Source organism: Fistularia commersonii, chromosome 20 (assembly GCF_037954325.1).
Source record: "Fistularia commersonii isolate RoL2024-O1a breed Wild chromosome 20, RoL_Fcom_v1.0, whole genome shotgun sequence".
NCBI classification, from domain to species: domain Eukaryota; kingdom Metazoa; phylum Chordata; class Actinopteri; order Syngnathiformes; family Fistulariidae; genus Fistularia; species Fistularia commersonii.
The window spans coordinates 1,405,581-1,428,265 of record NC_141303.1 but is presented as its reverse complement, the minus strand read 5'-3'; the positions used below and the strand labels follow the sequence as shown (position 1 = coordinate 1,428,265).

At 44.0% G+C, this 22,685-nt stretch overlaps 2 protein-coding genes across 2 annotated transcripts in view; one reads left to right on the top strand and one right to left on the bottom strand.

The window, feature by feature from the left end:
• atad2b (ATPase family AAA domain containing 2B) overlaps positions 1-11,374 on the bottom strand; it is an 82,013-nt gene extending 70,639 nt beyond the window's left edge. Inside the window, exons 1-15 of the mRNA XM_086166944.1 lie at positions 11,158-11,374; positions 8,612-8,778; positions 8,260-8,291; positions 8,008-8,155; positions 6,683-6,782; positions 6,475-6,598; positions 6,180-6,329; positions 6,018-6,093; positions 5,194-5,295; positions 4,666-4,777; positions 4,407-4,522; positions 3,333-3,507; positions 3,055-3,143; positions 1,965-2,124; positions 2-92 (exon numbers count right to left, since the gene is read on the bottom strand). Coding sequence (XP_086023070.1) covers positions 2-92; positions 1,965-2,124; positions 3,055-3,143; positions 3,333-3,507; positions 4,407-4,522; positions 4,666-4,777; positions 5,194-5,295; positions 6,018-6,093; positions 6,180-6,329; positions 6,475-6,598; positions 6,683-6,782; positions 8,008-8,155; positions 8,260-8,291; positions 8,612-8,778; positions 11,158-11,259 — 1,744 coding nt within the window. The 5' untranslated portion in view covers positions 11,260-11,374. The remainder of the gene's footprint in view (position 1; positions 93-1,964; positions 2,125-3,054; positions 3,144-3,332; positions 3,508-4,406; positions 4,523-4,665; positions 4,778-5,193; positions 5,296-6,017; positions 6,094-6,179; positions 6,330-6,474; positions 6,599-6,682; positions 6,783-8,007; positions 8,156-8,259; positions 8,292-8,611; positions 8,779-11,157) is intronic.
• A 2,733-nt stretch (positions 11,375-14,107) lies between these two features.
• Positions 14,108-21,346, top strand: ubxn2a (UBX domain protein 2A). The gene is made up of 7 exons (XM_086167417.1): positions 14,108-14,194; positions 15,707-15,789; positions 16,072-16,183; positions 16,575-16,684; positions 18,439-18,576; positions 18,910-19,071; positions 19,672-21,346. Exons 2-7 carry the CDS (start codon positions 15,746-15,748, stop codon positions 19,853-19,855), a joined length of 750 nt encoding a protein of 249 aa, XP_086023543.1. The 5' UTR covers positions 14,108-14,194; positions 15,707-15,745; the 3' UTR covers positions 19,856-21,346.
• The last annotated feature ends 1,339 nt before the right edge of the window (positions 21,347-22,685 follow it).

The following is a 22,685-nucleotide window of genomic DNA, read 5'->3' as shown; positions in this document are numbered from 1 at the left end:
CCGACACATTTTTCCGCAAGTTCATCTACAAATGGCTCAGCTAATTTGGGATTCCAGTCCCGAGTGTGGATCTCCAAGATCTGCTTTCTGGCCTGCGTGGTGGATGGGAGGGACAGAGACGCTTAGAAAAAACTGGCAAATCTACATTGACACATAAAAGAGATGGAGCCTTCTGTCGCGTAATCGGAACAACGTCCCCCGAAAAAGCGCCCGTCGTCGTCGTCGAAAGAATTCCATCATCTGAAGGGCGCCGTGTTGCACGAGGCAGACGGTTAAAAACTCAAACCCACTGCGATGAAGTTTCATCATGCGCATCATGGCAGTAGATGTCCAAAGTTTGGCCTGTACCCTCCCCTCGATCTGGCGGCATCAAGGAAAGATCAAAACTGACTCCAGTGTGCACAAGTGAAGCGCTTGCCAACATCTCACAATATGCCCATTGGGTTATTACATCATCTCCACAGGACTATTCCGTGATGAGCGGCCATTAAGAACAAAGTGGTTTCATTGTGAACTGGGGGCAACAGTTTTCATCATCTTTCATCACATTTTCCTGTTCCAGAGACCCGACCGAGCGCCGTTTCCTACAGGTTTCTAGCTTGTGCAACACCGGCGTGTGGAGATGAACATGTATGTGTACCGAGGTTCCCGCGTTTCACACTAAGAGCAATGTTTCTAATGAATACGAGCCGTGGCCTATCCTTCTGTGCAAACCAAAAAAAAAGGGGGGTGAAAAAAGAAGGAAAGAAAAGAAAAAAAAAAACAGGCCAGCAGATGAACAGAACTGATCGACGAGTCGGCTGCATCTGGTCGCTCATGAGAATCCCTTAAACATTTAAATGGCGTGACGTTACAGGACTGATCTTTAAGAGGGAAAATCTGTTTCGTTGTCCTTTTCTTAGTAACGACGACTCGCTTTGTAAGTTGCTTGACGGATCAAATCATCCAACAGCGAAATATAAAACAGGAGGAGACTCGACAGCCAGAGGGCCGCATGAGCTAATTTCTTTGTGGGACTCTAATGAATAAAGAAAAAAAGCACACACAAATGATCCAATAGCTGTGTATTAATTGCTGCTCGTACTGAATTTTTGTTCCTTCGTCTCCGCATCGATTAAGCAAAACATCACAAGCTAAACCGGGTAATTGAATGTTGGTCATTGAGTTAAGAAGACACCGATGCAAAAGACATTTATTAACAAGAAGAGTGTTTGTCAATGGCTTCTTCAGTTCCGTAAATCCTGCTTTTCTTTTTGGATTATCCTTTTAATGTAGCGGCGCAAAATTGATCAATATCTACTCAATGCGCAAGCAATGGCACGATAAGACTGCAGGGTATTATATATTCAGTCCACTAGAGGGCATTCTAGCATTACCAATAATCCTGTGGATTAAGCCACAGCTCTCCTGCTGAGCAATAACTAAGCTCTGGATCAAACTACACAAAAGTTCACTTGAGAAAAAGAGAGGAAGCGGTCTGTCTCGCCCGCTCTCACTGCTGCTCGTCACGTTCTCCATCACCTATCTGCAAGGCTGCACCATCAAGTCGCCGGTTATTGAGTGAAATTTGGGGCAGGGAGACTAATCAGATGTTTTCCTCTCAAATTTCAAAAGTCATTTGTATGAGTTGTGCTTTTCTACTGCTCTCTGATTGGTAGATAACTCGTTGTTCGCCCACAGGAGTGATTGGTTGCCGACGTTTGTGATGATTTTGAAAGAGAAATCAAGTCACTTCACAAAAAAAACATAAAAAAGGACTTACTAACTCAACGAAAAAGTGTCAAACTGTGATTCAAAGAACTTCATTTTTCATCAGACATCGCAAAAGCTTTTGACCCGCGGTTTACCGGAGCGAGAAACCAGAGATTGCGAACACCCGGACGAAATGTTCCTCTAGCTTTTGGACTCCGGAAAGTCGTCTCACCGAGTTGAAAAAAGGCTCACGATATCACGCTCCATCTCACCTTCTTGTCGGGAAGGTTGAACAGGAACTCCCGGTCGAAGCGTCCAGGCCTCCTGAGTGCCGGATCAATAGAGTCAAGTCTGTTTGTAGCACCGATGACTACTATCTCCCCGCGACTGTCCAAGCCGTCCATCAAGGCCAGCAGAGTGGACACAATAGAACTAGAGAGCAAACGTAGAACAATCATGAAACACTTCATCAAATCAATGTATTATTTGTACGTGCAACTAAATGGAGGGGGTGAGCGGTCACCAAATAGAGCGGTCACCTGGGAACCAAAAGTTTCTGGCTCGAATCCCGAGCTCCTCCTAGCCTGCTGGCAAGTGTTGCCGACTAAAACCCAGAACCTCTAACTGCTCACGGTTCATCCATGATGAGCAAAATGCAGAGAACCGTTCCCCGCCAGGGATGAATAAAAAAAGCCGAAGTGAAACATCTGCCTTCTGATGCACAGGTTTCAGCCATTAGGCTGAGTGTATGGGCGCTATAGCTGATTTAAGAAAATAACAAATCTGATATTGCAGATTTGCAATATTGTAATTCCAAAGAGAAGCCAATATTTCCCACACAGCATTTTCACGTTGGAAATAGCACCAATTACATCCCGTTTCACAACAGGCTACCTGGATTCTTGTGGTTTTTTTTTCCCCAACAAGATAATTTACAGAAGCAGGTTTAGCTTGTTGCGAAGGCAAGTATCTCCCTGGCGCAGGAATGTTTGGGAGATCAGTCTTCTATTAATAATTGATTACTTCGCTGATTTTTCAAAGTTGAGAGAAAAAAACAAAAAGATTGAATGATAAAACTGATGTAAACTACATGAACGGGATTTCGAGTCATCAAATAACATATTTTCCTCATCAGAAAAATATCCCTTTTACCTCACGATTTAGAAGAAACCTAACCTTAAAAAAATTGCTTCTTCTTGGACAACACTAAGACCTTCAGAATATTTTTTTTTGTATTTTCTCTTTTTGCCTTTTCCGACAGGATTCCCCATGACGAGAAAACTGAAAGGGTTTTTCAAGGTTTCCAGGAGATTCGGGGAGATCCCTGATCATTAGAAATGGACAGGCCTTTCCAACACATACCTGTGTATCTGGTCTTGTCGGCTGGAGCGAACCGGAGCCAAACCGTCAATCTCATCAAAAAAAATGATGGATGGCCTCATCAGATAAGCCTGACCACACACACACACACACACACACATATTAAACAAAACGCACCTGTCAAATGATTTACAGGGATCCGAAACGCCAAAAGTAATGCAAGCAGTACAATACATGTTTCTATCACAGTTCAGGTTTGGGCAAAGTGCCCGTCCACAGGACGACAGGGATATTTCCCTCGGGCGTCCTTCAAACCTCACCTGGTCGAAGAGCAGGCGCAGCTGCCGCTCCGATTCACCGACCCACTTGCTGAGGCAGTCGGCACCTTTCCTCATGAAGAAGGACACCTTCCTGTCTCCTTGACTGCACTCGTTGGCGAGCGCCCGCGCCACCAGGGTCTTCCCTGTCCCGGGTGGGCCGTAGAACAAGCATCCTCTAAAAAGAGAAGCGGGGGTAAGTGAACACTCGGCTAAAATATTCAAGGGCTTGCTTATTTTGCACAATTGATCAAATCACTTGCCATAAAACCAATATTTCAGGTGGCGATGTCTCCTTTACTATGATGTTTACAATCTGGACATTCGATCTTTTCCATAAATACTTGCAGGACGGAGGCAGCGCAGTATCAGCGGCAACACTCTTTCCACCGAGATCTAATCACTCACTACTTTCCCGAGCGCGGAGGAAATCAATGCAAGCTGCCGACTTTGAAACATTCAGAAAAGTAACCGAGAGGCAGCCCTTTTTTCTTTTATAAATAATAACGCCGAGAGTGGTAAAAATGTTACTCCCAACAAGCACACTCTGCCGACGGATATCCCTGGATGCACTTCTCTGATTCCTCCCACGCTTCCTATCCTGTCTGCTCCAGCGTCCCTGCATGGACGCATGACGGTAACCTGGTATCTCCTGCCGGGTCCCCGGGCTCTCGATCCGGGGCTCGATCTACTGCGGCGTTGCTAGGCGTCCACTGAATATTAAATAGATCGTTGTATCCTTTCAGCTATTACCACGTAATCTGCGGCGCTACTGTTCTAATTAGCATGAGATCATTTGTGCCTGTCCTTCGCAGTCTCTATCACACTTTGCTATCTAGCAGTCTTTCTGGCCTGACCGCTCGAAGCAGAAGGCCGCCCACATAGAGCTGCGGTGTGTCCAAGGTTTCCTGAACCAGTCAACTTTAACAACTTATTTCGGGAATGACCGAAAAACAGTGAAGAAATGTACTGAAAATCTGCACTAGGAATCGATTTTTTAAGAACCCATCGTCTTCCCTGTATCTCCCCGTACCAATTTTATAGCCACTGGAATTAAGCGTCACATATATCAGTTACCTGGGAGGCTGAATCTTGAATTTCTCAAAGATCTCAGGGTACAACAGTGGAAACACCACCATCTCCTTCAGCGACTGGATGTGAGTACTGAGACCGCCAACACTGTCAAACTTCACCTGGCGAAAACCAAAAAAAAAAAAGAAAAAAAAAAGGGCCATTAACAAACTTCAACGAAGAACAACAGACGTCACTGTATCTTTCAGGAGTAACGCAAATAAAAGTCTAAATTAAATGATTTCTTTTTCGTATTTCCACCTACTGAGGTGTCGAGGTTCATTGGATCAACATCGGCCAAACTAGCCCCAGCTTTGGACCGATCCCGCAACACACCGGTCGCCAGATCCTCCGCAGTCAAGTTCATGGGAAGGCACCTGTGACGCAAAGGGGAAAAGATTTCTCATATTTTTAATCCACAGAGATGCCGCTCGCTCAAACTTGCAAGGGTGAGACGACAGCTGATAGCGTCGCAGATATATGGGGGTAAACAATAATGGTCGTTCAATATCTTTTGTATATGAAGCACAAAGCATTTAGTGTTTCATGAATCATTTGCATTTTAGACTTGACTTTTCAGATTTGAAAAACTTGGGGCTGCAGAAAAGCTCATTTCGCGTGGACGTTAACGTTTGGAAGGTGACCATTTTGACACATCAACGGCGCAACTTGAAATGTACAATGTCACATTGATCCAGGGTGTTCATATTTGTTGTTGTCTGCTTGTAATCGTCACAATAAATCAAATTATTCCTGAAGCTAAAAAACAACTGCGGATGAAAAGGAAACTCACCTGTTCCTTGCCCGGGTCATGCTCTTGCTTTTTCTCCTCTCGAACCGCTCCTCATCAGAAGACGACGTCGTGTCACTGCTGTGAATTGCATGTTTCTTAACTCTGGGGGGGGAAATAGTTTCAAATGAAGCCGATGCTCGATCGCTGAGATACGAAAGGTGTCATTCACTTTTCTCTGTTGGAGCAGTGAGCTGGAAACTGCCCGAATGTTCGTTAGCTTAGCATATGGCATAGAATCAGTATCCTTCAACCATCAAAAAAATGAAATAAAAGAACACTCCAACTTTTCTTTGCACATTTGACTGGTTTGTTCACCAGGTAATGAAATGTGACATTTTTTTTATTTCCTGAAAGGGATGCATTGCTGGAAATGATTTTCTGAAAAAAGCACCGGATGCAGTGAGAGCGTACAATACACTAGCCAAGAGATTTGAACTGTAAAAACATAAAATAAAATGAAAATCAGCTCAGTGGAGATTTTAATTGGAAAAATGTAATCAAAAGTTGCAGAAATAACATCTTGGCGTCAAATCCAGCAAAAGACAAATTCCTGGTCTGTGGCAGCGAAAAGTAAGAAAAGATGTGTCGCCTGATGGGAGTCCCACTGATTCGCTCAAAAACGTTTGAAAACGTGAAAGACTGCGCGAGGAGCAACTTCTCCCAAAAGCCGCCAATTGCTCGGAGACGAATTAGCAGCTGACGACGTGTAAAACCTCTGGGTTGCTCCTGTTTTCTTTGTACAAGCAGGAAAGGAAGCTAATGTCAAATAAAGTTACATAGCATACGGCGTCAGACTGAGAGTTCGCCAAAATATGTCCACAGACCTTATATGGCTTCTTCTTGCTGGAGATCTGTGTGTGTCAAAAAGTGACGGGTTGCTTTGTTTTCTGTTCACCGGCTCTGAAACAGTGGACAGTAAAAACAAGCAGTTATCACATGGGGTATCTTGAAAACTCAAAATCAAATACAGGATCCTCTGCGGTTACCGATGGGCGGTGCCTCGTATCTCTGCACTGTTTTCCGCTGCCTCAGGTTGTACGGCCGATCGTTTTCCTCTCCTGCTTCCTCCGCTTCATCCCCTTCATCATCTTCATCGTCGTCGTCATCTTCTGCATCTTCTTCCTCCCCGTGGGATTCTGCAAGTCACAATGGCAAGAGTACATCGGAGATCGGGTGCAATGAAAATCATATTTTACATTGGGATGAGAAGCGTCCATCTTGTCATTATATCGTGTTCCTTCAATCTGTCGATTCCTAAAAGATAGCCGGTTGGAAACTGACCTTCTGTTCCCTCCTCCTCTTCCTCCCCTGTTTTACTCATGACTGCGTGGTGTGTGGGCACACTGAAGGTACTCCTGCGCATGGATTTTCGACGCTTCACCCGGGAATACATGTCCATGTTTTCCTGCCAGACAAAGTAAGTCCGCGTTAGAAGATGAAGAAGTGGCTCACCATGCTGGCGGCTGCACAGCAGCATGGTTGCACTCACTTCCTCCGTGTCTCCAGTCCACATGCGAAGACGCTCAACCTCTCGGTTCTGCCTGATGCTGCTGATGTTGTCCATTTCCTGAAGGACAGCCTCAGCAGTGCTACAGACGCGCACGCACACACACACACAAAGCAAGGAGGGGAGAATTTTATGAGCTGCGGTTTTGACTGACATTTTAAACATTTTTGTCGTCTCACTGCTTCACCATTTTGGATGCCAAACCATGAACGAGGGTGAGGTGCTGACGCTGATCGGTAGGGCGCTCTAATCTAGATATCAGCTCAAGATTTGCGAGTTGACGGATCGTGTTTGTTCATTTTGTATTAGCAGAGGGCAAACATCAATCCGCACACAAAACTTGAATACTTAAAAGTTAGACATGTTAGCTTTAAGATCAGACGGGCTCAGACATGGAGGGAAATAACGAAACTGAAGAATACGTGCATATGTGGTTGGAATGGTTTCAGGAAGATGCTATAGAAGCCTTTTGGAATAACATCTGGATAACACAAATATACAACCAAATACACTCGGCGTACAAAAAGGACACAAGTGTATTTTCTGGCTTGCACTGTTGCTAAACAGATTTGGTTGCTCGGTGGCAACCGCTGCATTCAATGCTTTCTATTCAGCAGCTGAGCCACTGTTTAACTGAAATTTTATCATGCAGTTCCTCAGTTGCCAGAATGAGGCATGCAAATGTATGCTCAAGGATAGGAAGGAAGCACTCCTCATAGCTTGAAGCTCTGTTTATGTGATGTACAGAATATATTGTGGTGTTGTATTGTGGATACTTTTAGACCTATAATTCAGATGTATTAAATTACAGTTTTGTGGTTGTGTCACCTCACTACCAGATCAGTCTTCCCCTTTAGTAATTGCAATCTTTGTAAAATCACAAGGAATTACCAGGGGTTACATAAATGATGAAGAAGTATTAGCTTTAATCCAAATAAAGTGTGGAAATTCTAACATTTTTCATCATTCATATATTGATTACATATCTTGAAAAAAAAAAACCTCACCTCTCTGCAAAAGAAATCACCTTCATTTCACAAACACTGAAATACATCATTATAATGCGCATTAGGGTTGGAACAAACTCATGCTGCCTTTATTATATGGGATGTTTTAAAAGTTATGTAGAAATAATTGCATTCATCAGCGTCAAAAACAAAGGTCACTTCTGAATCGCTCACCTAAAGTAGGCGCAACGATAAATTGCATATTTTATCTACGATATAAACACATTAAATAATGCAACCCCTTTGGGAAATATGTTTTCATATTGGGGCGAAAGAAGAGGAGTGAGACGGCGGGCGTACCTGTTGACCAGCTGGTCAAACAGCAGGCTTTGATTGAGGTGTTCAAACTGTTTTTTTTTCACCTGGCAGCTTCTCTTCAGCTCCACATGGCCGTTCATGTGCGAGTGATCCCCCCCTCCACTCTCATCATTCCGGTGACCCATATGGCCTGTGGCATCAACATAATTAATTTTAGGGAAACATGCTTTTAATTGTTGTTTGTGCTCTATGCGACACAACGGGGAAAAATCTGAGAAAGACGAAAAGCATTACCATGGCCATTCTGCATTATACGAGACGACAACCTATATGGGAAAAAAGAAAGAATGGGTATCATCACCCGCTCAAAAGACATAACGTTTAACTTTGATTCACAGATTGAAAATCAGGAAATTATGGAGTTAAGTAATTAAATTACCTGGGGATTTTTTTCTAACAGTTTCTCCAAATATCAAGCAGTGACAACAAATGGAAATGCAGTTTAGCACTTTCTTTGCACGCACTTAGGCAAGGAATCTCAAGGCAATTCAACAATGAGTTGGTACGTTACTTCTTCTGAACAAAACAATAAATCTGACGAGTTGAGAAGCAAAAAAAAAAAAAAAAGGAGGAAATATCAGCTGACCTTGTGCGGTATGTGGGAATGTCCCAGCTGACCCTCTGGCCCTTGGTCTGAGGGGATGGAGAGGTATCGCTGGAGCTGGGCTCAGAGGCGATCTGCCTCCGGGTCCGCTTCGAAGGAGGGGGCAACTGTGGGCTGCTGGGACTGCTCACATCACTACTGAGCTCCTTCTGCGGGACAGACGGGTGACACACAAACACAACTCAACAAATGCGAACGTTCCGCACAAAAAGCGGAAAAGCTTCCGCTGTCGGTCGTACAAACGCATCGGCCGTTTCCAGGGAAACACCTGTCTGTCATTTATTTTACTCTTACGAAAAGGACAGAACTGTGGGGGCTGTTAAGAAATAGTTGGCATGATTTTTTAGGGTTGCGTGTTACCGCAGCTGTAGTGTGAACTTCATTGAAATTGTCCGAATTCCGCACCCCTGCATACAACAATGGAAACTCAAAATATAGAGACGATCACAGTCTGACAAAAGCCATCCTTTGCAGTGGAGCCGCTGTATTTCAACGGTGGATTGCAGAAGTGTACCTAATTGTAAGTATTGAGAGACCAATATACAGCAGTTGTTTTCCCCACATTAATGAGTTAATTTTGACTGCCTCTCATATCAACACTCCTTCTGCAAAGCGTTCCTGAGAGTCTCCTTGCAGAGAACAAACACACAAAGCTTAAAAGGAGAAAATCTTTTCAAGCAGCAACGAATGAAATGGGGAGATGCTGTATTTAGATGAAGCACACACTAACTTGCAAGTTCTTGCAGATATTTAGGGTGATTTCCTAAAAAGTTTCACAATATTTCATGAACATTTGTAAGACTGCGGGGGTGGGGTTGGGGTTGGGAGTTCTAATCAAATGAGAATATGGAGATATTTTTGCAAATCATCTCATTTGTCTTCCCGCCTAGCTATCACAAACCACTCGGTGGTCCAGACCCCGACTTTAATAACCTCTAGTCCGGGGGATGATCAACTTTATCAAAGGGGGGGGACTTGACTTTGGTAACCACATGTGCAAAAATCTTCCAGTGAATCACAAAATGTAGCGCATCCAAAGTCTCACTCGTGCTTTGTAAATAATAATAATGCCTTGAAAAGTCCAAAATAAAGTGAGACAAGCATAACCAAGAAGCGAGCTGTCACAAATCACAGCCAACAACTTTTATGATGTGACAGGACACCTTGAGAGTAACTCACGACATCACCAATCATTCGCATGCCCTTGATGCTCATGCCTTTAACATCAATCCGCTCCATCAAGCCGATTTAAGAAAATATCTCACTGTTGTCATAGGCAACCGTGCAATGCCTAAAACTGTCTTTGTCTGAATACAGACAAATGAAAAAGTGCAGCCTGCACCATAGGTAAGCCACAGCGGAAGTCTGATTGGATTCATGTTTCTGTTCAAATCGCAGTCGCTGTTCTGGCTGTTCTGAGTGTTTAATAGTACAGAGCGTACACACTTCAAACTGCCACCTAGTGCAAAAAAAAAGGCTAATTTAACTTTCAAGAATTGTGGTTGAATACTCAATGCTTTCAATTACACATTTCCTGTGTCGATGGCTTGCAATTCACTCAACTGAAACCAGGAGAGGCTTGACTTTATTAAGACAGCAAAAGAAAAACTCTGCTCCTTTGCCAAGCAGCCCAATAAAAAAAAAGACGACAGTTGCACAAATGCCTATCAGATCTGTGAATTGCACTGTCGGTGCGTGTCGGGGAGCTGCGACAATCGTAAATATCGCGGAAGCAGACAAGCTCCCTCTGCATAACCTCAATGTTTACATTTTCAGACAAAGACTGTCAAGGGAGCTTTCGGGTCAAACGACCGGGAGCAGAAACTAGTGCTTTTGTCCAAAGGGAAGATTGGATGAGCAGTATCGTAACCTCTCCGAGCACTATATGCAACTTTTATACCGGTTACTGTAAAAACGGAGCGTGTGGAGTATTAACATCGAAAAGTTCATCAAGTTCAGACTTGCTAAATACGGGACTTGAGCCAGCCAACTGTTGTGAACCTGGTACTCCCTTCCCCCCACTAAGAGCTAACTGTCGGGCTAGCTGTTACCTAGGAACAGCTAACGTTAGCTCAACTATCCTTTATACCCGTTTCCTTTTGAGAAAATTAACGCGTCCGGAGTTTGAGCTCCACGACACGGGTTACCGCTGACACCCCGGTGGCAAAAACCCCGCTGACCGTGTTTGGAAGCTGCATTCGCGGCGAGAACAGGGGACTAAGTGAGCCGGGTGAAATTGCCAAACACAAAGGGAACTCAACTTGGGGAGCTAGTTAGCCGGGAGTTAACACCGCTAGCTTGTCATTTGACAGCCGGGGCAACTCATTCGTTGCCGGTGACAGGCGAGTAAATCGCGACGTTCACACCGCGGTTCGGGTGTGAGAGCGTCCCGGTGGGTGTCAAACTTAATAACGATATTATTTTGTTATGACTAACCCATCTTTAAGGAGCACCTTGAGGCCACGGCTACCTAGCCAAATAGCGGTAGCCTAGCTAGCTCACCCGGCAAAGAAAAGACACCGGCTTACATGTTCTTCCTCAGATTTCCGCTCATTCCTCGACGACGACCTGGTCCTGGAGGAGATGAACGGACCGGTCCCCGGCCTGGAGCTTTTCCGCGTGTTAACCATAGTTCTCTCCTTAAGTCTTCCCTCACAAAAATCTTCCTAACCGGCTCCAAACACTGCCTCAGAGAGCGCAGCATCGAGGCGCCATTTCTATCTCTCTCTCTCCCCCTCTCTCTCTCTTTCTCTCTCCCTTCTATCTGTCTTTCAATCTCTCCCTGTTTGTGGGTCGAGTCTGGCAGGTGCCTTCATTTTCCCTCAAACCTGGATTTTTACTACTACTAAAAGAAAAAAACAAATCCAGATCACAACAAATATTACACACTTCCTCCCGAGAGACTGCAATTGGCAGTCGCTGCCAGTTCTGTGGGACTTCTTCACTGCCAATTTGTGTTCTTGTGCAATGCGAAGGGAGATAATCTTCAGAAATGTACAACAAAACAAAAAGGAATGGAAGATGAACAAGAGATGGGGAAAAATATTATTTTCTTTCATCCGCCTCCATCTAACCCTCTCCTCTGCGGCCTCTTCTCTCACACCGATGACCTCCGTCCATAAATCTCCTCTCTGGCCTTCCTCCAAACCCCCAACGCTGCATCCCTCAACCCAGATCTTCTCCTCTGTACACGTCCGAACCATCTCAATCCGACTTTCTCTGCAGAACATCCAACGTGCACCTCCGACGGACTCATCCCTGGTCATCTCCATCCTCCTCACCCCCGAAGAGATGGAAAAGAATAACAGCTATGAAATCGGCTAAAGTCGCCAGAGACCTAAAAGTCAGGATTCAGGGGTGTAGATTTCTAAGTGAACATCAGCGATGACACTGGAGTCTGTATTAGGCGGGTGGTAAAGTAAGGATCTTAAATAAATACAGATTATTATCAAAATTCTACTGTTGAAGTTGGTTTTCTGACTTTGAGTCCATTTTGGGGGTTGCCATCAGCTGTGTTGCATTTCTGCCACAGTTCATGAGGTAAAAACATCTGTATTCAGAGGACAGAGGTTTGGAGGGATGAGAACTTTTCAACCCTGCTCGTCACTTCATATCTGCTTTAGATTACATATTGGACATAAATAATAGAAATAAAAAAAAATAAAAAATAAATCAAATTGCCAGGTTGTATCATTGGTCTCTAAGTAAACAGTTGCAAGTGGAAAGTCCGGAATATGATCACTTTGGATCGGTTGGGATGAAAAACCAACATTGAACAGAGCTCAGGCGTTGCCGTGGTCTTCTCCAAGGCCTCTGTGGGATGTGTGTGTGTGTGTGTGTGTGTGTGTGTGTGTGTGTGTGCGTGTGTGTGTGTGTGTGTGTGCGTGTGTGTGTGTGTGTGTGTGTGTGTGTGTGGGTCGTGTGTCACCTATTCTGTTCCTGGCACGACTGAGGAAACCTCGATGCAAGCCATCTGTTTTGTGAATTGTTTTTTTTTCAAGGTTTATCTCACAAGGATAAAACTGAATTGTTTTTTTATTGTGTTGTTTTCCCGCTGCCACCGAATACATTTTTTGTGACTTAATTCTATTTTAAAGCTGAATTCTTGAGTATTTTTTCACTTTTGGTTTGTTTTTCTTGAGGTTGCTGAATTTTGAGACATTTCTTGTTGATCGTCATGCAATTTCTTACCAATTTTAAAAAAAGAAGTCTCTGGCATGGCTGAAAATGGCACAATAAAAGCCACATGTTTAAATACATTTGCCTTTTTTTAAGCTTTATTAGTAAAGACAAAAATGACAATGAATACCTTTTCCCTTTCTCCTGCTGCTGGAGATGCAAAGAACATGCTGTATGACTTGAAAGTGCGATTATTGTAAAATCAAATACCATTGTTTTGTGTTTATGTAGTTTTCCCCTTTGGCTCTTTTTCTTTTATATTGATTTCCCTGATCTTTCATTCAAACTCTTAAAATGTTTATGTGACTTAACCTCATTCATGGGAAAGTGGTTGCACAGAGTGCACCTATTAATATAAAAATACAAGTATTATTACGCCGTCTGGCCCCTGATCATTGTGCAAGCGTGCAATGTTAAACAGTGAGGCGTCTCAGAAGACTTGCTGTCCTTGTGTAAAACTGTCAACATCAACAGTGGATATCATAGTGTAAAGGAACACAGCGATCAATATGAATAATAACAACAGCAACAATACAACTGTATAATAGCATGCATTTTTGGAGACAACGGCAAACTTATTTACAGTACATTAGGAAATATAAAGATATCAGAGATGTTGTGCTAATAGTCTGTTTAATTTCATGAAATTCTTTGGAATTGGATCACAAATTGATTGGCCAGGATCCAAGGACCCAATTTAATTTATCTATTTTATTGATGATTTTATATAAATTCTTGCACATTTTTTGGACACATTCTTGTGAATGTTTAGTACAATCTCTCTTTGATATTAAGAATATGTAGAGGAAATTTTTGGCAAAGTCCTTGATTTTCTGGTAGCTTCTTGCCAAAGCACTGCATTTGTCATAGCAACCTGGCACATTGTCACGTGTAATGGTAAAGATGGCATAACCTAAAAAAAAAAGACAGAATAGTATAAACATTGGAGTGATATATATTTAAGAGGGAGATGGATAAACGTGTACTTACAATAGGAAGAATGAGATGGGTTCTCACAGACTATGAATTAAATTATGCACATAATGAATTGCTTGGGATATACTGACAATTTCAAATACATGCATACAGAACATACACAACACTGACATTTGAATATGTTGGCATGGAGTGCAAAAGTTCAGTGCTGACATATGCATGCATGCATGAGGATAGACAGACGCTTATACCATATATTTACAATCCAACCTAAACCTGAAACTTTCCTTGCCTGGAAACAGGCAGTAACTCAGAGTACGACAGTGAAGAGTCATTACGACAGTCCAGGTCGATTTACGGCACCGACTGTTTACGTCATGCATTGCTCAGCAGAAGAGCCGCCGCCGCAGACGCGTCGAGCTTCTGGATTAACCGACTCAACGCGGACTGGTAAATCACTTCTGACCTTAACTCCAATACGTGCTTGTAAACGAATCCGTGGCGCGTGTAAATGTAATCCGTGTAATGTGCTGTTTTATTTATATATTTGTTTTTGTTTTTAAAGTCGTAACCTCCCCCCTGCGACCACTTACATAATGAGCACTAGCAACCTTATGCTAGCGTGTTGTTTACCAACAACTTTACGTTCCTTGGGTTTTTTTAACTGTTATTTGTAAGAAATGACGCGATTTGCCGTGAAGAACTTGTAAACACCGATGGTTCTCTCTTCATTTCGGTTTCCGAGAACGAGGTCAAAACGTCTCTCGGCTTTCGGAAGCTCTTTATTTATTTGATGTAAATCATGTGTCAGACGCACATTAGCCTAGCAGCGTTTTAGCTAACCCGCCGATTCACTTAATCGAAGGGTTTTTTCGAAAAGACCAATAATAGCCTTTATTGCCCTTGCAATTTAGAAGCACAGCTCTATTGAAATGCTGCTCCATGATATACTAAACTAAAGCAAAAGAAAGAAATGCAGTGCATGTGTATACATATATATGTATACGTTCTACGCAATTAAATAATGAATAAAAGTGAGATATGCACCGGGAGAAATCACTAGTGCCCTTGTAAACATAAGCTCTTGTAATCAAGTTGAGGTAAATGTAATGTTTAAATGTAAATGTTGATAACCTGCTGGTTGATAATCCAGCTTGTTTATGAAGGGAGAGATGTATGTAGCGGGCTGAAGGATTCGGTGATCACTGTTTTTTGCTGTTTTGTCCAAACATTTATCTGATATTTGTAAGTTTGCAGCTCTACTGTTGTTACTTTTACATTTTTTGTGAATTTCCAGATAAATGTTTAATTCTTTAATGATCATGATGCTAAACGATGGCATTTTCCCATTATTGTGGTCTGCAGCTCTACTGTTGTTGCTTTTACATTTTTTGTGAATTTCCAGATAAATGTTTAATTCTTTAATGATCATGATGCTAAACGATGGCATTTTCCCATTATTGTGGTCTGCAACTTGCCTTTGATTTTTGCAAAACAATATCACATTAATTTTGGGAAACTATCAAACAAACAACTATTACTGTAGTTTCTTTACAATCACGATAGATGCTTTAGAGATAAAATCAGTGCCCAGCCTGAAATGGTTTGGACATGCACAGCGGAAGGATCGTGAATATATATTGGCAGAAGGATGCTGAGGTTGGAACTACCAGGCAAAAAAGCCTCCCCCGAAAAGAGCGGCCTCTTTCCTTCCACCCATAAATCTCTTCTTCGGTCGTCCCCTCGGCCTCCTGCCTGGCAGTTCCAACCTCAGCATCTTTTATACCAATATATTTACTATCCCTCCTCTGTGTATGTCCAAGCCATCTCAGTCAGGCCTCTGACTTTGGCTCCAATGTGCAACCCTATTCCATAATCCCAAAGAGTACAGAGATCAGTAAGGTTTAGTGGATCCTCAACCCTTAAATCTACTCCTGATGTTTCTTCTCCCCTTTTCGAAAGCCACCCCACCTCCCCTTTAGATGGACAATCAAACACGTCATGAAAGACATTGACGCCGCGGGGGGTGAGAAGGATGAAAACTGGTAAGCTCATTTTTCCCCTACATGGCGCACGCTGGCAGTTAGATGGGTGCTTGGATGCAGCATGACTCTTCCTAAATGAAGAAATGTAATTTGATTGGATGGTAATGTGGCGTGGATGATGTGTTTGATGTTTTACAAGCATCTGTAAAAAAAATAGATAAATAGAAGAAATATCTGCGCTGTTGCATTTTTTTCTGCATAATAAACCCTGTGACTGTAAGGCAGGCACAAGTCAATAAGACACATAATGATTCAATTACACACTTCTATTTTGCCTTCAAGGGTTGTCGGCGGAGAAAATGAAGAGGAAGCACCAATGAGGCGTAGTTTCTCAGTAGAGGACCTCCTTGATGAGGTGGAGAAGATCTGTTATGACGCCTCAGGGACAACCAAGGTAGGACCCTCCACCCCCCACCCAGAGGAACATTGTGTTATGTTTTCTCATTAGAGAAGAAAATAATAGAATTAATAACTTTTGCAACCAACTGTTCAGTGAAATTGTCTTTGCCGCATAATATTGTGAGTTGAGAGTTAGAGGTTGCTGTCAAAGTCACAGCAAAAGAAAAAATATGATGTTTTTCCCTTGACAATAAATCCACAGTCCTCTTTTGGGTGTATTATGTGGGTATTCATCACGATCAAAAATGAGCGTGATCGCCTATACTCCAGCACAGCGGGCGAGGGAACCTTCTCCTCACCCTCATCCGGGCTTCTAGGAGAGAAAGGAGCTCCTTCATAGTTGTCTTTTCGTCGGGGCGTGGCTGTAACGTCTGTCTCTGCTGCAGGTGGAGATGGTGGTGAGGCTCTGGAAGGACGGCTTCACTGTCAACGATGAGGAGTTCCGCAGCTACTCTTTACCAGAAAACCAAGACTTCCTGGATGCCATCAAAAGGGGGTATGTTTAATTTGGCCAAAATGTAAGGGGGGGGGGGCTTAGGGCTATTAAGGGTGAATTAATAATAAATTTAAACCCCCGATGCTCAGGACAACCTTCATTTTAAAGCCCCCGTGGGGTGACTTTAATATTGCTTGTGTAAATTTGAGATTTCTGACTTTAATTACTCACCATCTGGGTGCCGCTCTCCTCAATTCCCACACGAGTGCTCATTTGTGGAGGGAGCTGGCATCTGGTGACTGCGCAGATTAGGAAAAATAAGCATTCTAGATTCGGTGTTGTGGCAGCGATCTGCTTTGTTGTTGTGTGTTTTTTATACTTGGATAAAACGCTGGATGTGTTTTTGGTTTTGGCTTTAAAATGATTTGTGTCAATTACCCACACGGCACGGATAATTTATACTTTAAGTAAGACAGCTTGCTCACGCGGTCATACCTTCCACCCCCCTGATTGTTTACCTGCATGAATGTCAGCAACAATTCATGTCAGACTATATTACTGAAGGATGTCCGCGTCATCCTGGGGGAAAACAGAAACTAAACCAAGCTCAGCATAGAAAGTATTAAGTCTCTTTAATATGCTTTCATGTGCGATGAAAGAATATACAGGCGGTCCTCACCTGATGACGACTCGGAGTTGCAACGGGCTTTGGGATAATATTAAACTACGCGCAAAATGCACCGGCAGTGGAGACGTGAGTGAGTACGTATTGTATGCGCCTATAATTGGCCTATATTCATGCAAATATAAACATTAAAAGACAACGAAACTGTAAAATTGCAGAGCACAAATGGGAGATAAGCATGTTAATATTATATGGTAGAAACGCTGTTCCGCTCAACGACAAAATCACTTAATAACAGACCTCTTGGAACGTAACCTAGTCATTAAGTGAGGACCACCTGTATATATCTTTACTGCCAATTTTCTTGCAAGATGTTTCTCCTTCTTTGATGGATTTGAAAAAGTACCACCTATTTCTCTTTGCGAAAGTTACCAAGCGTCAGTTCTCTCCCCCAGTATTTTACATGCACATTGCTGGGATGAGCTTGCAGTCTGACTTTATTTATCATAAAAATGCCCAAAACAAAGATGAAAACATTTTACGCGACCAGATTGATGACCTGGTTTTTCTTTTTATCTAAATGCTTAGTTCCTTGTTTGGCAAGGTTGCCGATGCGATCCCCGACTCCTTCCACCTGCATGTCCAAGTGTCCTCGGACAACCCCGAGTTGCCCTGGGTGGCCCGGTTAGCGCCTTGCCAGGCAGCTTGCCCACCATCAGGGTGTGTGTGTGTGTGTGTGTGTGTGTGCGCGTGTGTGCGCGCAAGTGGGTGAAAGCTTTCGAGTGCAAAGCCTGTTGAAATCCCAGGGTGTGAACCTACCATAAAGTAAAGACCATTAGCTTGTGATGCCTTGAGGGGCCTCATACATGATTTGTGATTTTCAAACAACCAAGCAAAATATTTCATATATATATTTATATATCCTCATTAAAACTGAGGTAATAATTGCAGTATTCTTTTAATTCCGTATTACTATTTAATGAGCTTTCCCTTGTGGGACTGATTGCGTGACAGTAACGCTGATGTGTCCACTCGGTGAAACCTAATGTCCCACACACACACACACACACTCACACACACATACACACACAGCCAAGCGACATGAGATAAAGCGCGGTGCTCATTAGCGCTCGTTTGTCATATTGATCGATGCGTCTGGACTCAAAGCACGGCCTCTAATCCGTCCCAGGGAGCTGCCGGCTGAGTGGGGGAGCCGGGCCGAGGAGGAGGAGGTGGAGATCAGTGTGGAGGACCTGACGGAGGAGAACTACGTCCCCAGGAAAAAGGCTTTTCACCCTTTCAGTGGCCGAGGATACCGACTGGGGAGGTGAGAGAGAATTAAATCTCGGCGATGTGGGTAAAGAAATCCTCGCCTTTACCTTCGTGGAGCCGAAACTGCCGAGCTGGATTGACGAGGGTTGCGATCCTCCGTCAAACCACTAGGTGTCGCTCTATGCTCAGGTATCTAAGTCACATGCCAATACTGAGCACGTTGTTCCTGATGAAATGTGAGGAACACTTTGAAAGGATCTCTCCGTGTTTATTCAAATTTCGAGGTTGTCCGGGCTCAGACTAATTAAGAAAATACTCCACTAATGCTGTGTTTAATTTTAGCTCCTGCTTAATTGCACCTTTTTTTTTTTTTATCATCCATTCTCAGCGTCGCGCCCAGGGTAGTGGCCAGGTCGCCATCTGTGCACGAGGATGGAGAATCTCCTCCTATTCCCATGGTAACACTAGACCACGCCCTTCCCGTGACCTCCTTGCAAATCTGGTTGGCTGACGGCAGGAGACTGGTGCAGAGGTTCAACCTATCGCACCGGTGCGTATCACACCGTCGAAAACACACACTTTGACATCCTCTAAAAATGACCACGCCATAAGAACCGACTCGTCTGTCGGACGCTCGCACGTCTCATAATCTCAAGACGTACTTTCAAGGGATGATAAAAAGACTTGTTTTCTTGAGCGATACCTTAAAGGGTCTGTTTTGCAAATTACATAACGCCCCTCGCTTGTCTGGCGGCGGCAAAGACGCGGTGCACCCCCCCACCCCCCCCCCACCCCTCGCTGCACGCGGGCCACAGAAAACATAATCTGAGATGTAGCATCGCAGCGGATCTATAAAATCCCCGGAGAAGGATTGCGTAACTCAGATGCAGCATTTATATAACAGGGTTAGTAGCTGAAGGATGCAGAGGACTGAACCCCTCCAACCTTCTAGCCCCCCCTCCTCCCTGTGTGAGCAGCAGAGATGCAATTTGATCACTTGTTTTATGCTGGTTGGTAATAAATAATGGACGCTGTTACTAGCGTAGTACTTCAGAGAGAAATCATGTGAGAGTATTAAGAGAAGACCCGGGTATGTTTTTTTTTTCTCTTTGAAATCCTCTCATCGCATCATTTTTCCATCGTCCTCCAGGATCAATGACGTTCAGGATTTCGTGTCTCGCTGCCAGCGGAGCTGCCCGCCGTTCGTCCTGACGACGTCCCTCCCCTTCCGCGAGCTCAGCGACAAAGAGTTAAGTCTAGAGGAGGCGGATTTGGCCAACGCCGTCATTGTCCAGAGACCCCTGAACACACAGGCCCCGTTCGGACACTCCTGACTGCTCCATCCACACCTTCAATTATCTCCTCCAGCACTTTCTACAAAAGTAATTTACTCCTGATATTAAAATGTATTAAATATATATATATATCTGGGCGGTGTTAAGCCGATTGAGAGGTGTAAATGTACATGCAGGCCGAGCCTGAACAAATCCAAAGATAGTATTAATGGCTCGGGACGGAGGTCGCTGTCTGCTCACGGCGCTGACATTGTTGACATGGTGATGTCAAGATGGCAGCTCTTACCTGTGGACACAAACACCCCCCCAATGTTATCAGCTGCAGAAATTCAAATTGCTAAACACCATTATCCGTACGATGTGAAGACCCTGTCTGAGGAAACGTCGGTGTTTCACAGGCAGCGTTTGTTTTGAAACGGACTCTTGCGCCGCGTCTCCGATGCCATGAACTCGTCACATTTGAAATGAGGTTCCGAGAAGAAAAACAAAACCTCCGCAGCGAAGCTTTTGTGTTTGACGCTCCGTTATTTTTCACCCTGAATGCTAATGACCCCTTGTTGCAAGTTGGCTAACAGCAAAAGAAACAGGAGGCTATTTTTCGCACGCGATGTGAAGAAACCCAGCTGCTGCCCTCGGCGCTTTTAAACCGGCAGGCAAGTTTACGGTACAGAAGCACACAAACCCTTCGACTCCTGTGTCAGTCCCCGAACGCAGCAGGGAAAATAAAAACAAGTAAATAAATATGAATAACATCCAGTCAGCATGTGAGGGACGCCAACAAAATCAAGTTCTAATATTAGATTGAAACTTTATCATATAAATATTTTAATTTTTGCTTCCAGTGACAGATTTCTGTGAGTAAGCACGACGGGCTGCGAATTCTAGGAGTCCGATAAATAAATCTAATATCCTGTTTTCCGGGAGTAAATGTCAGCGTTTTGGGGAAAAACTGTTTCCGCAATTGATCAGATTGTCAGACCTCTTTTTTTTTTTTTTTTTTTTTTGGACATCAACTGAAATCTCCATTTGAATCATTGCATTTTAATACCAAATGTGAAAAGTTCCCCAGGTGTTGCTGTCAGTTCTCGCTCTTCCGTCTATAACCGCTTCCACGTCGGCAAACCTCCCCGAATCCTCAAACTGCTGCAAAACATGGCTCACACAGATGGTCACCGGCATGTGCCCAACTGTTCCCACGGTAATCCCTTCCACACACACATCTTCCCAAACTGATCAACTCATGTTTTAGTGTCAACCTCAAAGGTTTTTTTGCTTTTTTTTTTTTTTTTTTTCCTACCAGATTTTGTATTTATCGACCATTTCATGCTGGGTTTTGCACATTGTTGTGATCAAGGAGGGACGGCTCGCCGCGTCCTCGACTTGTCATGTATTGCTTTTTGTGAACATTTGCCTTGTTTGTCTTTTATTCGGGGTCTAAGCCAGGTTGTTGAATGTATTACATTGTTTGACTGCATCCTTTAACGACATACCGCATGTTACGGTACAATTAAAAGAGAAAAGAAGGAAAAACGTTGCAGTTTTATATCATATTTCTGCTAAACATGTCAGTGACAGTGATATATTGTTGTTAGAAAATCCATTTGGGTGTTGTTTGGAGGGAGACCCTGCATCGGTCTGCTGAGGTGAAGGAGCTGAAGCGAAAGGCGAAGCTTTTCCATTTACCTGACGATTTATGCTCCTTCTAATGGTCTGAAGGTTTGGGTGGTGACCGAAAGAAGCAGATCACAGTTTTCCGGGGTGTTCCTTTGGGCGAGGAGCTCGTCCACCTAGTAGTTGCTCAGAGAGGAGCCAGACGAGAAGCCATGGTGAGGTCTTCCACCGGGAGAAGACCCAGGCTGGCGTGGGAAGGCCTCGGGATTCCCAAAGGGAAGTCTGTCCGGGCCTCAGCTCTGAGGCTGCTGCGTCTACATCCCAGAAAAGCGGCAGGAGATGTAGATAATTAGAAAACCGTCAGCTTTAGGGGATTGTAATCACCGCGGTGCATTCTGGCACCTGACCGCGTACGGGGTTTAACATCTGTGCCGTCAGCACAGATTTTACGGGAAAGCCGCAAACGGCAGGAACGGCGATTTCACGGCGGATCTCGGCGATTCCGCTTATCGGATCCGACGCTTCGGAGTGAAAATAAGACTAAATGTCGGTGACAAAACGTGCCGCTGAATCGAATGTCGCCAGATGATGTTAAAAGGAACCGTTCGGCCGCACCAGATGTTGATCCGGCTTAAAAAACAACAAATCAAAAGGTTAACCGCCGGCCTCCTATCAAAGCTCATATTTGGAAGCCGCTGGATTTTTGGGGTTAGTTAACCAGCGCACGTGACGTGTGCACGCGTGTGCTTTAACGCGAGCGCGACCTTCCTCCTTCCGAGCTTCGTCCTTGGACCTGAGGAAGAAAAAAAAAGTTGAACGCCATTATCCATCTTCAATATTTAAAGCGGCGCGAGGGTCCGTGAGCAGTGCAGCGCGGAGGATTCGCTCGTGGCGGCGGGCGACAACGACCACGACCGTCAAGGTCGAGTCTCGGCTGTAAAAATACTCTCCAATTAAGAATTTTGACCTGAATCCGGAGGCCTCGGACATCACTCTGGCTGGAGGGGCTCCGGCTAAAGAGTAAGAGCACATTTCCTTTGTGCTACATATTTAATAAGGCTAAGCATGCAGGGAATTACCTTCCCTTTAACTCCCACATTTCCTCTCAGAATGAACCTTTCATTTTGCACATTCCTCTTCACGCATCATCGGAAACATACCTGTTCTAACACGGGTCATATGCCCGACCTCTGCCGCCGCCGCCTTCTTCCACCGACAGTAATGCGCAGTGGATTTGCAGAGAGGTTCGGGGTCGGCG